Source organism: Penicillium verhagenii (assembly GCF_028828195.1).
Source record: "Penicillium verhagenii strain IBT 33310 chromosome Unknown utg000006l_segment0_segment0, whole genome shotgun sequence".
In the NCBI taxonomy this organism is placed as follows: domain Eukaryota; kingdom Fungi; phylum Ascomycota; class Eurotiomycetes; order Eurotiales; family Aspergillaceae; genus Penicillium; species Penicillium verhagenii.
In genome coordinates, this window is record NW_026643170.1 from 2,017,048 (window position 1) to 2,029,170 (window position 12,123).

Here is a 12,123-nt window from a genome sequence, read left to right on the forward strand (position 1 = left end):
TTCTAACATAGCCTCCCGGCCCTCCCCTACTAAGTACAAGCCTCAATTAGAAGGAACCTTGGGACTGACAAGGCAGATGCCACAATACAATCCCATGATTGGCGAAAGACTTCATCATTCTGGCACCATGACATGTAAAATATTTACAAAAAAACGTAATCATGGACCTTGGGACAGTATACAACTCATCTTGCAAGACCTCGGGACGGAGCTATCTTATCGCGGGTGATCGGCGCTCGTAAGTTTCACGCCACCTCGGGAACCGACATCATTCTGAAGCTTCCTCTTCCAACTCTCACCATTCAATCCACCACAGCAGGAGAATGATTCCCACCAGAAGCCTAGCGGCCCAGGGCAACTTCTTCAGGCGCAGTGCCGAGGAATTTGGCCGTCTCTCCAAGATTGGTACGACCTGTGCTTTCTCCCCCATAGCTAACCAAAAAACTAATCAACTCAATCTAGCCTGGAACACCGAGGCCCTCCACACCCCTACCAAACCCTATACCCTCCTCAATTTTGAAGATGAAGGAACCGTCTCAGACTGCAAAACCTTTGCCGATCGCGCCGTGGGCGGCTTCAGTACCGCAGACCTAAATTACGAACCAGCTGAACCCTCCTCCAATACACCTGCCCACGTTCGCTTCCACGGCAGCATTTCCACCAAACTCCCGGAAAATTGGCGCGTGGAACGAACAGGATATGCCGCATTCCGCAACAAAGACCGTGGTCGCTGGCTGTTTGGCCGTCTATTTTGGGATGTCGATCCATACGCCTATCTCGCGCTTCGCATCAAGTCGGACGGCCGCCGATACACCGTGAACATCCAGACAGAGTCCATTGTTGAGACCGATATCCACCAGCACAGATTATATACCCGACACCACCGCCTGCAAGACCGTTCGCAAATCCTGGAGCGAGCCTTGCCCGTGAGGTCGGCTGAAGACGCAGAGGAAGTGGAAGAAATGTACCCCAGGGGTGTTCCCTCGGCGCTTTCCGACGTCCCCCCTGAGTCCACTATCATCACCTCGAATTCTAGCACAACGACCTCTGGTACAACAGGCTGGGAGACGGTATTTCTGCCTTTCAACGCCTTTGTCCGCACCAATCACGGATACGTGGTCGAGCCACAGACTTCCATTATCCGCCAACGGGTTAAGAGTATCGGTATCGGTCTCACGGATCGTATTGAAGGACCCTTTGATTTGCGCATTCACAAGATTTGGGCGACAAATGGTATGGGCGAGGCGGATATCGAGGAGGAGCGTCGGATCTGCGGTGCAGACGCATTGCCGCTTGACGAAGGTGTTCAGTCTGCCTGGATTGAGTCCAACCAGCAAACCGAGCACACGGAGAACCGGAAGAAGTCCGAGGCAAAGGAGAAGGGATTGAAGGGCCTTCGGTCGGAGTGGGAGGAGTGATTCGTTAAGCAATATTCCCCCATCGCAATTTGTACATTAACTCCCGGTGGATCTTGTCCTCTCCGCGTCACTTGAAATAGGCAGATCATATAATAACATTTGGGCATGACATTTCAAATCTTCTTTTCTTGTTCTTGCATCTCGTTCATCAAAGCGTACATACAAGGATGACACTTGTTTTCAAATCAATCATAAGCCCACAACTATACAGCCATATAAAAGCTTCTACTCTAGTTACCTCCAGTGATCTTCTCCCAGGCTTCCTTGTACTTGGAAGCGGTCTCCTGGACCACGGCCTCGGTCATCCGAACACCATCCTTACCCTTGAGGCCCTCGGAAACCAACCAGTCACGCAGGTACTGCTTATCGAAGCTAGCCTGACCCTGACCGACGGCATACGAGTCCTTGGGCCAGAATCGGGAGGAGTCGGGAGTCAGAACCTCATCGGCCAGGACAACCTCGTCTGTCTCCTCGTCAACACCGAATTCGAACTTGGTATCGGCGATGATCACACCGCGCTCGAGAGCATAGGTGTGGGCAGCCTTGTACAGCTGTACGGCCAGCTCAGCAACCTTGGTGGCGTATGGCTCTCCAAGAATGGCAGTAGCTGTTACTTGCAATTAGCTCCAACATTCTCAAGATATCATCCCTACGAAAGTATTTATATGATAGCGTACCTTGGTCGGGGTGAATGTTCTCATCGTGCTCGCCCTGCTCAGCCTTGGTGCTGGGAGTGTAGATAGGACCATTGGGGAATGCCTCGCTTTCCTTGAGACCAGCAGGAACGGGGATTCCGTGCACGGTGCCGGACTTCTGGTATTCTTTCCAGGCGGATCCGGTGATGTATCCACGGACGATAGCCTCGATGGGGAGAATGCGCAGCTTGCGCACCTGCATAGCCCGGTTCTGCAGCACCGGTCTGAGGGAAGCAGGGATCTGGGAAGGGAGGTCGAGAGTGAGGAAGTGGGTGCGCAGCCCGGGGACGGTATCGGAGAGGATCTTGAACCAGGTCTTTGTGCAGAGGGTAAGGAGGACTCCCTTGTTGGGAATGCCCTATATATGAGTTTTTTGTCAGTATGCATATATTATGAGTAGTAGTCCCATCCATCGTAAATCATACATTCTCCATGATCACATCGTAGGCGGAGATACGATCAGTCGCAACGAAGAGCAGGGTCTTGTCGTCAACCTCGTATAGGTCGCGGACCTTGCCGCGAGCGACAAGAGGCAATGCGCCTTGCAGGTCAGTGGTTGTCAGAGCTTCCATCATGGTGGCTAGTGCAATTGAGTTCAACAATCGGATTGAAGATTGGAGAAGCTAAATGCGTCACTCGAATCATTTTTTGGCGGGGCAGGATAATTCTTGCCTCAGGCACCTTATCGCTCTTTATCAGCAACACGATCACAACGCGCCCTGGATCGGGTCACGTTTTTGATATTGCGATTCAGATTCAAGGATGGGCCATTCGTAATCATGACACGCTATCTGACACCGTGGAGGATCTCTCTGCTGTGCCTGATAACCGTCTATACGGAAGGATTCGTCCCCAACTCGTCCGCCATCCATGTGCTCTCGTTCCTGACCGGGGGTCTGTTTCCTTTAGATCCCGCCGATAAGCAATGGCAGAAACACTACCTGTCCAGCATCGCCGAGCTGGAGGAAGTCCTGTCGGGCCATGATTCTTCGGTACCGGGTCGATCGATATGGGATCTATTTTTGAGAAAGCTTTGGAGCCTCGATTCTCTCGATGCACTCGAATGGTTCTTTTCCAATCATTTGCCGACCCTTCTCACCAAGACGCGTGAACAATTGCTCCTGGATCGAGATAATGGCCTTGCTCCCGAGACTCAGGGTACGCGCTTGTCCCGCAGCTCGCCGCTTGGTGCGTTTGTGCGCAGAGCTTACCTTGAATACACCCGGCTGCAGTTTCATGACTCCGTCAAGTTATGGTCTGGCTTTGTGAGGTACCGCTTGCCGACATACCATGTCTATGCGCGGAAGAATCCGCCAGATAAAATCAACCCGGTTGATGCGAATTTCTCCGATCAAGACCTGGATTCTACCAGTCATCTTTCTCGGGTGGTGTATGGCAACATTGAAGATGATGAAAGAGACGAAGTTGTGGTCGGTATTAAGGATGCCGAGCGCCTGGTGGAATTTCAGGTTGGAGAACTCCAAAGTATGTGGATACTGTTTATACAAAACGAATGGCATTGAGCATTATATACTGACCAGAACAGGGTTGGGAGGCAGAGTGCCAGATGAGATGCGAGCACAGCTTACGCGCATCATGACATCGGAAGCGTCTGTCCCAGTACTCATGTACTACCTACAGTCAGTGCTCAAGCAAAGGATTCTGCACATTTTCTCCATTCCGGTAGCTAACCCGCACAGATACCTCGATGCTTGGCGAGCTGGTGACTATACATCAGCTTTCGACAATCTACATCGATACTTCGACTACACCATGCACAACAATCAAGACCGCAGCGCATATCAGTTCGCGCTATTAAACCTAGCCATCATTCAAGCTGACTTTGAATGTTTCAGTGAAGCCATCTCCGCCGTGCAAGAAGCTGTAGCCATTGCTCGCGAGTCTCATGATATGAACTGTCTTAACTTCTGCATGAGCTGGCTTTACCACTTTGGCAAGGCATTCCCCGAGCAGATGCGTGAGGTACAGAACAGTGGTATGCTAGGAAATGAAAAAGAAGGTCTCGCGTTCCTCAAGGCAAAGTCGAAGGAGACTGATATGTGGTCACTCATGAGTACTACATTGCTCAGTGAGGCCAAGCTAGAGATGCAACAGGTTAGTAATTACTAGTATCTCCCGAATACTTTGACTGATCATGTTTGCTGATGATACCCAGGGAGAGAGCCTTGCATCAATTGTTGAATCTTTTGTCCGAGCCTCTCATATCAACGTGACAAAGAACCTGTCAACCCCTACAGGCGCGTACATGGCGCTGCAGAGCGCCATGTATGCTCGGATAGGTATACACTCCAAGTCCCTGCTCCTTGAGCTTCAACTAACAATCTTGATTCAGGTGCTACCCACCTTGCTTGGCTGAATACCGAGATCTTCCGCGAGTGTTACACGGAAGGACACCCTTACGACGATTATGTCAAGATCACATTCAGAAACTGTCAGACTGTATGATACCCCTGCCCTCATCGCTCTTGAGATTAAAAAGCTAACAATGACCGCAGCTGGCACAAAAGGGAAACTACAAAGAGGCCTTCGCACGCATGAACAATGTCGAGCCCGAACGACTTCGAGCCATCAAATACAACAATGCCTGGACATACTACTCCGGGCTCCTGCAACTCAAACGGCAAATCTGCCGGTAAGCCCCCCAACAAGCATCCTTGCACCAAGTAACCAGACCTAACACCTCCCAGCGACGACAAAGTAGCAGTAGAACACATCCTCTCCCAGCTCCAAGCCGTGCAACTCCTCGACTTCGACCTCCGCCTCCTCCTCGCCTTCCTCACAATCGACTTCACAATCCGCCAAGGCGACTACGGCCGCGCCCTCCAAATGGTCGAACAAGCCGCCCACACAATGCAACCCGAAAACTTCGACGTCCACTCCCAAATCAAACTCCTCTGCCTCAAAGCCCAGATCCTCGAGAAATCCGGCCATCCCGAGCGCGGCTTCTCGCTCGCAATGCGCGCCGCTTCCATCGCCTACCGCTCCAAAGTCCTCTTCGACCTCTGGGAAGCTATCTGCACGCTCGCTGCTGTTCTGCTCAGCCTGCGCGAGTTCGAAGCGACCGTCGAGCTTGTCGAGAGCATCATGCCTCAGATCTTGGAGACGGATGACTCGGCCCTGGTTGCGCGCGCGTACTCGCTGCTTGTTGATGCTAATATGGGCATTGCTGGGGAGTTGTGGGCGAGGCTGGGGAAGGAGAGTATACCCGCCAGGAAGGAGTATGTGAATTGTGCGATTGGGTACATCGATTCTGCGTATGAGGCTTATGAGGAGATTGAAGATATTCTGGGCCAGACGGAGATGATGGCTAAGAAGGCTACTGTTATGCATTTGACGGGTGATCCGGTGTTGGCTAATGATTATGCGGCGAAGTATCTGGATCTGAGGAAGCGGAGGGGGTGAGATGAGGAGCAGATCGGGGTTTTGTTCTGTTCGTGTATTTGTAGTTTATGGCGTTGGAGGAGTTGATTGGTATCAATGATGCCTGAGTTTTTCTGATTCGATACTTTCTGCATACATGAAATGCATCATGGTTTTACAGTATTCGTGAAACGATCCCCAAGTTCAAGAGCTTTAGTTTAGGGCAAGTGGCAGCTTCTAGGAGCTCACGTGCACCTAGTCCGACTTTGGCCCATCGAACCTACTATACTTTGGTATTTTCAAAAAAAGATAGAAATCCCAAACCAAGTATATTGGATCTAGGTAAATAAAACTTGACAAAGGAAACTGCACCAATGACGGAGTACACAACGGGCTTCTTTCATTCGATCACCGGAGTCCAGCGACTCCCATTCTTCGCGGGGTCTACGCTCCCCGTGAAACACCACTGCAGTAGATATACATGTAAATTTGCAGCTAAATGCTCTCTTCCAGACACAGCTTGACGGGCTCAATTCTCAAGCCTCGGGGGTAATTGTCGGGTTTGGAGGAATGCACTTAAGTGGCCTTGTCCTTGTTGTGGTAGTTCACATCGGAGTTCCAGCTGTAAGTAATTGGTTAGCTGTAGTTCCAGAATTTGCGGGGGTCAATTGATGCGGCGAGTGGGGCTGCTTGCGCAGAGAGACTCGTGGGAAGCTGTGTGTGTGTGTGTGTGTGTATGTATTGGTGCCCGCCATGCACGGGCACCAGGTCGTTGTCTGAACTTACAAGATGGTCTGCGGGGAAAAGTTAGCCATGATTACTTTGATTTAACAACAAAACAACAAAATGGATCAACACATACCTTGTCACCGTTGCCCCAAGGGTAGTTCTTGTTGCGGATGTTCTGGTAGGGGTACTCGGTGCGCTCCTCAAGAGGGGCCATGTGCTCCCAGTGCTCCCAGTGCTCGTTCCAGAGGGTGTAGGCGTTGTAACCGCCACCGATCAGGCAGGGGATAACAGCGCTGCAAGAAAAAAAAGTTAGCCGGCCCGCAACTCAAGCACCACACATTGTATAGGTCGGGCCGCTGTTTCCGGAGAAAACGTACAAGATGGAAAGCTTGCGCCAGAGGTCTATGGGAGCCATTGAGTTAGTTAAAGTCACTCCAGGTGTACGAAATTGCTCAGGGTCCATGTAAAAGCATGGCTGGGAGCTCCAGTCGGGATCACGAACCGCTGGTGGAGGCGGCGTGGTGCTTGACAGCAGAACGCTCGCGGTTGAACTCGTTGTCGGCGATCCAGGAAGGCTTGGCCTCGGCGCTGTTGAAGCGGCGCTGGGCGGCCGAGCGGATGGGAGCGGCACGCTGGCTCAGGCGGGCAATGTTGCGGGAGAACATTGTGGTGGTTGTGGGTGAGGATTGTGGAGTGGAGAGGGGATTCGGAGCAAGAGGTCGTACGTTGAAATCCACGCCGTTTGAGTGGTTTGAGGTCCCGTGATTCCCCGTGGGCTTATGTAACCTGATGTCACCCCGTTTGTTCACGTGATATCCGTGCCAACGAAGGAGAGCTATCGTTTGGTTTGCGCGACGCTCAGTAGTTTCTCTCTTTCGGGAAATTTTGTCGCCAATTTCAGTTGAAGTGGAATAAGAGATAGAAATCTGAAGGGTACGGCAGGTTATGTGCTGCCTGCCTGTATGATCAGTCGATCATGGGGTTTCGTATCACGACATGGAATGGTAAGTTGTTTGTTTTGAGCTTTATCGGAAATCTTGTATTGTTGTTTGAGTGCTAATTGATTACTTTAGTCAATGGGATTCGGTATGCATGGTCCTGTGGATGCATTCGTGGTCATGGTCACTGACTTGAAAAGAAACCCATTCTCCTATGAACCATGGAGAGGGACCCGCACTTTTGAAGTAAGTGGATGATATTTGTTCATGGTCATTTAATGCTTCTTGTGGTGTTGATAAAAAATTATAGTCTATGTTTCAGATTCTCGAGTCCGATATCGTTGTGTTTCAAGAGACCAAGATTCAGCGAAAGGACTTGCGAGATGACATGGTCCTAGTACCAGGGTGGGACTGCTATTTCAGCCTGCCGAAGTATAAGAAAGGCAAGTTACATCTCTGTCTATATTTCCTTTTTAGGCATAACTGATTTTTCTTAGGCTACTCTGGGGTGGTTATTTACACACGCAATGCCACCTGTGCACCAATCCGGGCCGAAGAAGGCATAACAGGAGTACTCTGTCCGCCAAACTCATCAGTGGCCTTCCGTGATATGCCAAAGGATCAGCAAATTGGCGGGTATCCTACTCTAAGCCAGCTTACAGACATTGGCTCTCTATCCGACCCGGCTGGCGCAGAGGATGACGATGAGCAAGGTGCGACGGCCGAGGAGCGAATCGACGCTGCAACTCTGGACTCCGAAGGACGTTGCGTTGTCCTGGAATTTCCGGCTTTCGTTCTCATTGGGATATATTGTCCTGCGTACCGAGATGAGAGTCGTGATTCTTTCCGTTTAGATTTTCTGAATGCTTTAGATGCCCGGATACGGAACCTTGTATCCTTGGGGAAGAAGGTATTCGTGACCGGAGATATAAACATCTCTAAGAATCCAATTGACTCTGCGCATATGCTTGAGTCAATTCGCAAAAACACCGCCACTGAGCTGGAGTTTCACATCAGTCCACCCCGGAGGCTATTTAATGCATTGCTGGCTGATGGAGTGGTGGTTGGCGGTCGAGACGACAAGGAGCAGCCTGTCCTCCATGATATCTGCCGTTCCTTTCACCCAGGTCGAGCAGGAATGTATACTTGCTGGGATACAAGGCTCAATACCCGACCCGGGAACTATGGCTCGAGAATTGATTACGTGCTGTGCAGTCTTGAGATGAAAGAATGGTTTTCCGATTCCAATATTCAAGAAGGCCTCTTGGTAAGTCCTGAATGATGCAGTCAATATTAAATACGAGCTAACTTTACAATTCTCAGGGTTCGGATCATTGCCCGGTTTACGCCATGTTTAAGGATCAGGTACTGCATGATGGAAATCCTGTTTCCATTCTTGACATCGTGAATCCACCGGGGATGTTCAAAGATGGCGAACGTCAGAAAGAATATTCGACTCAGTATTTGCTGCCTACGTCAGGACGCCTACTTCCAGAATTTGATCTTGACAAGCGGCGAAGTATCAAAGATATGTTCGCCCGCAAACCGTCCAACGTGCCGTCCCGATCACCGTCTACAGCTAGTGGCGCAAAGAACCCGACTCCCGCTGTTAGCAATGACCAAGCAAGCCCGGCAAACAGTCAAAATGATACATTGACAACGCCGAGTGATGTCTCAACTTCAACTTCTTTGACTCGAAAAAGGCCACCGCCACCACCATCGGTCCCTGCCAAACGGTCAAAATCTACGACAGCCCCATCACCTGTCTCGAAGGCTGGCCAGAAAACCCTCAAGGGATTTTTCAAGCCCAAGGCAGCCTCGAATAGCGCAGCATCTCAGCAGCCTGCGAATGAAATCTCTGAAAACTCACCTGGCCCTAACGAAGGGACCTCGTTATCGAGAAGTTTTGCCATTGACGATAGCAGTATGGTCGATGCTTCTCAAGCTACCGAGTCTACAGGCGAAGCCGCTGCTGCAAGCACACATAACTCATCGATACCACCCTCACCTAGTAAGCCTGATGATGATACAGTGTTTGACCCAATTGTTAGTAAAGAGGACTGGACTAAGCTCTTTACTAAGAAACCCGTCCCTCGATGTGACTCACATGAAGAGCCCTGTGTCAGTTTGACGACCAAAAAGCCTGGCATGAATCGTGGTCGAGCATTCTGGATATGTTCCAGGCCTATCGGTCCCAATGGCGAGTTAACAAAGGGCACTCAATGGCGATGTCCTACTTTTATCTGGGCCAGTGACTGGAACGGATCCTCGCAGACGCATACGGAAGTATGATCCTGTTAGGTTGTTTGGGGGCCTAATTGCGCACGGACGTTTTTCCTTTTCCTGACTGCGCACGGACCTCGTTTTATGTCTTTTTACATGTATTTTTTACATATCTTTGTTTCATAATTACATCTTATGTTTTTTTTGTTTCGCTCCTCTTAGCCTACCTTCACTCACCTGTTCACTCACCTGTTCGATGTGGGTCATTGGATGCATGGAATATGCCAGCAGCATTTCGTATTTATCCCCATACCCTTTAGACTGCTATAATCTAAGTATCTGCACACTCTACTATCTTCATAAAAAGTCTTAATTTTATGTTAATTTTTTAACTGTATAAAAGGTTCTTAATTAATAATTTTCATTATAGAGTATAGGAGTGGATCCGGGAGTGGGGGCAACATCCGGCTAGAAGATCTGCACCCCACATAGAATGCGTCCTACACTGCATATGCATCACCGGTGCAGTTTGAGTTGGGTCAGAATATTTGAACTGGATCTGTGGGGAGATAAGGAACTACAATTAGAAGTCATCGTTTGAAGCGATCTCTCTTGCTTACTTCTTCTCTCTCTCACTCTGGACCAAAGAACTGAGGCAGTGGTGGCGTTTATGAAAGTGTCACATACTATGATTGAAACCTTCCCAGCCCGAAGTATTCTCAAAGAACCGCCAAACAAAGAAAAGACAGACACCCCGTGTCTGGAAATAATCCCACCAATCTGAAGTTTGAGCGAAAATGGGTGTATTTCGATTACCTCATCGCGTTAGCAGCAGCCCGGGTACTTGAGACTTGCCTGCTGTCTCTCTCTTTTTTTTTTCGCACAAGACGGCCGCTTTGGGCGGTTTGCTGGAAGATGGTTATCATTTCTGTCTCATTACGTGCCACGCCGCTCCAACTTTCTATTCGAAAATCGATTCACTTCTCAATTCAATCTCAAGGCCTCGGGTCGGTCGAAAATCGATTCACCAATTCAATATCAACAATTCAATATCAAGGCCGCGGGTCGGTCTCATCAGTTTTGCCCCTTTCCTTATTTAGGCCGCCGCCGCCCCCGCTTCGCTTCTTTATATCTTTTATCACCTCTCATCGAATGACATTCTCATCTTCTAACCCCTTCATCCTATCTTTTATCACAATCATCCCATCCTTGAGCATACGATACACGGTGATCACTAAACCACATCCACCACACCACGTACATATATATAATCGATGGCCAGCTTCCCTTTTGCTTTTGACAGGACGGTCAACGTCCCTCAAGCTCGTGCTTTTTACACGGCCGCCACCGAGGCCGACAAAATCACTGAAGCTATCTGGCATGATTCTGCCGCAAATGGTGCGCTCTATGGCTCTAACCTCGCAGTCTTTGTCCCGTTCAACCTTGCTGCCAAGATTGGCGATGACAATATGACCAAGTTAGCCAACCGGCTCTCGTAAGTTTCTCTCAACTCGAGACCCGACATTTTACTGAAATTTATGTATTTTAGGGTTTTGATCAGCGTGGCTGTTCATGTGGTCAAAGATGAGAGCATTAGTGCCTTTCGCATCTGCCCGGTCCCTGAAGTTAACCCAAATGATATCGGCTTTGAGCACTACAGTCAAGTTGCTGTGAAAGTCAAAGACGCCCTGAAGAATGGCCAGATTACTGCTCCTGGGAAGAAGGAGAAGGCCAAGCATGTACCTCGACCTCCTAATGCTTGGATTCTTTACCGCCAGAATCACCATGCAGTCACCACATCTCTTTACCCCGATCTCCCAAATACTGAAATATGTGAGTCAATCAAATTGAAATATGAAGATAACTGAAATGACTGATACTGCTTACAGCAAAGATCATTGCAAATCAATGGAAAAACGAGCCATCAAACACTCGCCAGATGTGGCAAAACATGGCAAACCGTGCTAAAGCTCAACATGCCTTGGAAAATCCATCCTATCGGTACACTCCGCGTCGTCCTGGCGAAAAGATGACCCGTCGAACCCGCCTCCCTATTTCGGCTGTTAGTGATATCGCACGTACCAGGAGGGGCTTCCAGCGCCTTGAAGATGCCAAAACTGGGGGAGGAACCAATCCACATGACTCCCACAACCAGCTTGATGTTGATCAAGAGCTCATTGAAATGATCAACGGTAATAGCATGATGCATGGCCCGGATGGAATTTTGAACGACTATCCCCTTTCCAATGATTTTGCGGACATGATTGACGCCCAGATTAACCGCCTCCCAATTGAGCCAGCAAATCCAGACGTTGAAGAAGAGTCTCCTTTTTCTCAGGCGGAAATGGACGCTTTTTTGAACCTTCATTAGAGGAAAGTCGTTTTCAGAACTTAACGGGCTTACATGCTGAATATTTTTGCATTCCATGGCATATTCGACGATTTCTCAAGCTTGTTCACCTGTTTGAAGTTCCAAGCTACTATTTCCCTCGGCTTTTGAATCCTCTGTCTATGTCAAGATAGCTGCAATGAGTCATACGGATCTACTGCTTTTTCCTAAACATTTTCAATGATTCTCATCTCGGGGAGAATGAGAGAAAATCCGCTTAGCCCGCCGTCGCCTTGAATCTACTCATCTGCCCGTCAACAAAAATCATGAATGAACCGGTGCCCGTCTTCTTCACTGGTTGAGAAAAGGCACGGGGTGCTCTTATCGGTGGGGAACAGAAAAAATGTCTC

General features: G+C 49.4%; 6 protein-coding genes across 6 annotated transcripts; 4 read left to right on the forward strand and 2 right to left on the reverse strand.

Moving 5' to 3' along the window:
• Positions 1–323: 323 nt before the first annotated feature.
• Positions 324–1,418, forward strand: N7466_006162 (CIA30 family protein; the record flags this gene model as incomplete). Its single annotated transcript, XM_057165559.1, has 2 exons — positions 324–405; positions 463–1,418. The coding sequence occupies 2 exons, from the start codon at positions 324–326 to the stop codon at positions 1,416–1,418; spliced, it is 1,038 nt and encodes a 345-aa protein (XP_057021158.1).
• A 230-nt stretch (positions 1,419–1,648) lies between these two features.
• On the reverse strand, positions 1,649–2,688 carry N7466_006163 (phosphoribosylaminoimidazolesuccinocarboxamide synthase; the record flags this gene model as incomplete). The annotated part of the gene is made up of 3 exons (XM_057165560.1): positions 1,649–2,025; positions 2,096–2,471; positions 2,539–2,688. The coding sequence occupies 3 exons, from the start codon at positions 2,686–2,688 to the stop codon at positions 1,649–1,651; spliced, it is 903 nt and encodes a 300-aa protein (XP_057021159.1).
• A 204-nt stretch (positions 2,689–2,892) lies between these two features.
• Positions 2,893–5,536, forward strand: N7466_006164 (putative anaphase-promoting complex subunit Apc5; the record flags this gene model as incomplete). The annotated part of the gene is made up of 6 exons (XM_057165561.1): positions 2,893–3,598; positions 3,660–4,228; positions 4,290–4,413; positions 4,467–4,573; positions 4,630–4,766; positions 4,822–5,536. The coding sequence occupies 6 exons, from the start codon at positions 2,893–2,895 to the stop codon at positions 5,534–5,536; spliced, it is 2,358 nt and encodes a 785-aa protein (XP_057021160.1).
• A 534-nt stretch (positions 5,537–6,070) lies between these two features.
• Positions 6,071–6,888, reverse strand: N7466_006165 (cytochrome c oxidase subunit VIa; the record flags this gene model as incomplete). The annotated part of the gene is made up of 5 exons (XM_057165562.1): positions 6,071–6,116; positions 6,281–6,288; positions 6,357–6,516; positions 6,601–6,625; positions 6,726–6,888. The coding sequence occupies 5 exons, from the start codon at positions 6,886–6,888 to the stop codon at positions 6,071–6,073; spliced, it is 402 nt and encodes a 133-aa protein (XP_057021161.1).
• A 311-nt stretch (positions 6,889–7,199) lies between these two features.
• On the forward strand, positions 7,200–9,453 carry N7466_006166 (DNA-(apurinic or apyrimidinic site) lyase APN2; the record flags this gene model as incomplete). Its single annotated transcript, XM_057165563.1, has 6 exons — positions 7,200–7,227; positions 7,297–7,309; positions 7,362–7,407; positions 7,472–7,619; positions 7,659–8,428; positions 8,485–9,453. The coding sequence occupies 6 exons, from the start codon at positions 7,200–7,202 to the stop codon at positions 9,451–9,453; spliced, it is 1,974 nt and encodes a 657-aa protein (XP_057021162.1).
• A 1,205-nt stretch (positions 9,454–10,658) lies between these two features.
• Positions 10,659–11,755, forward strand: N7466_006167 (HMG-box domain-containing protein; the record flags this gene model as incomplete). The annotated part of the gene is made up of 3 exons (XM_057165564.1): positions 10,659–10,879; positions 10,934–11,217; positions 11,274–11,755. The coding sequence occupies 3 exons, from the start codon at positions 10,659–10,661 to the stop codon at positions 11,753–11,755; spliced, it is 987 nt and encodes a 328-aa protein (XP_057021163.1).
• Positions 11,756–12,123: the final 368 nt, after the last annotated feature.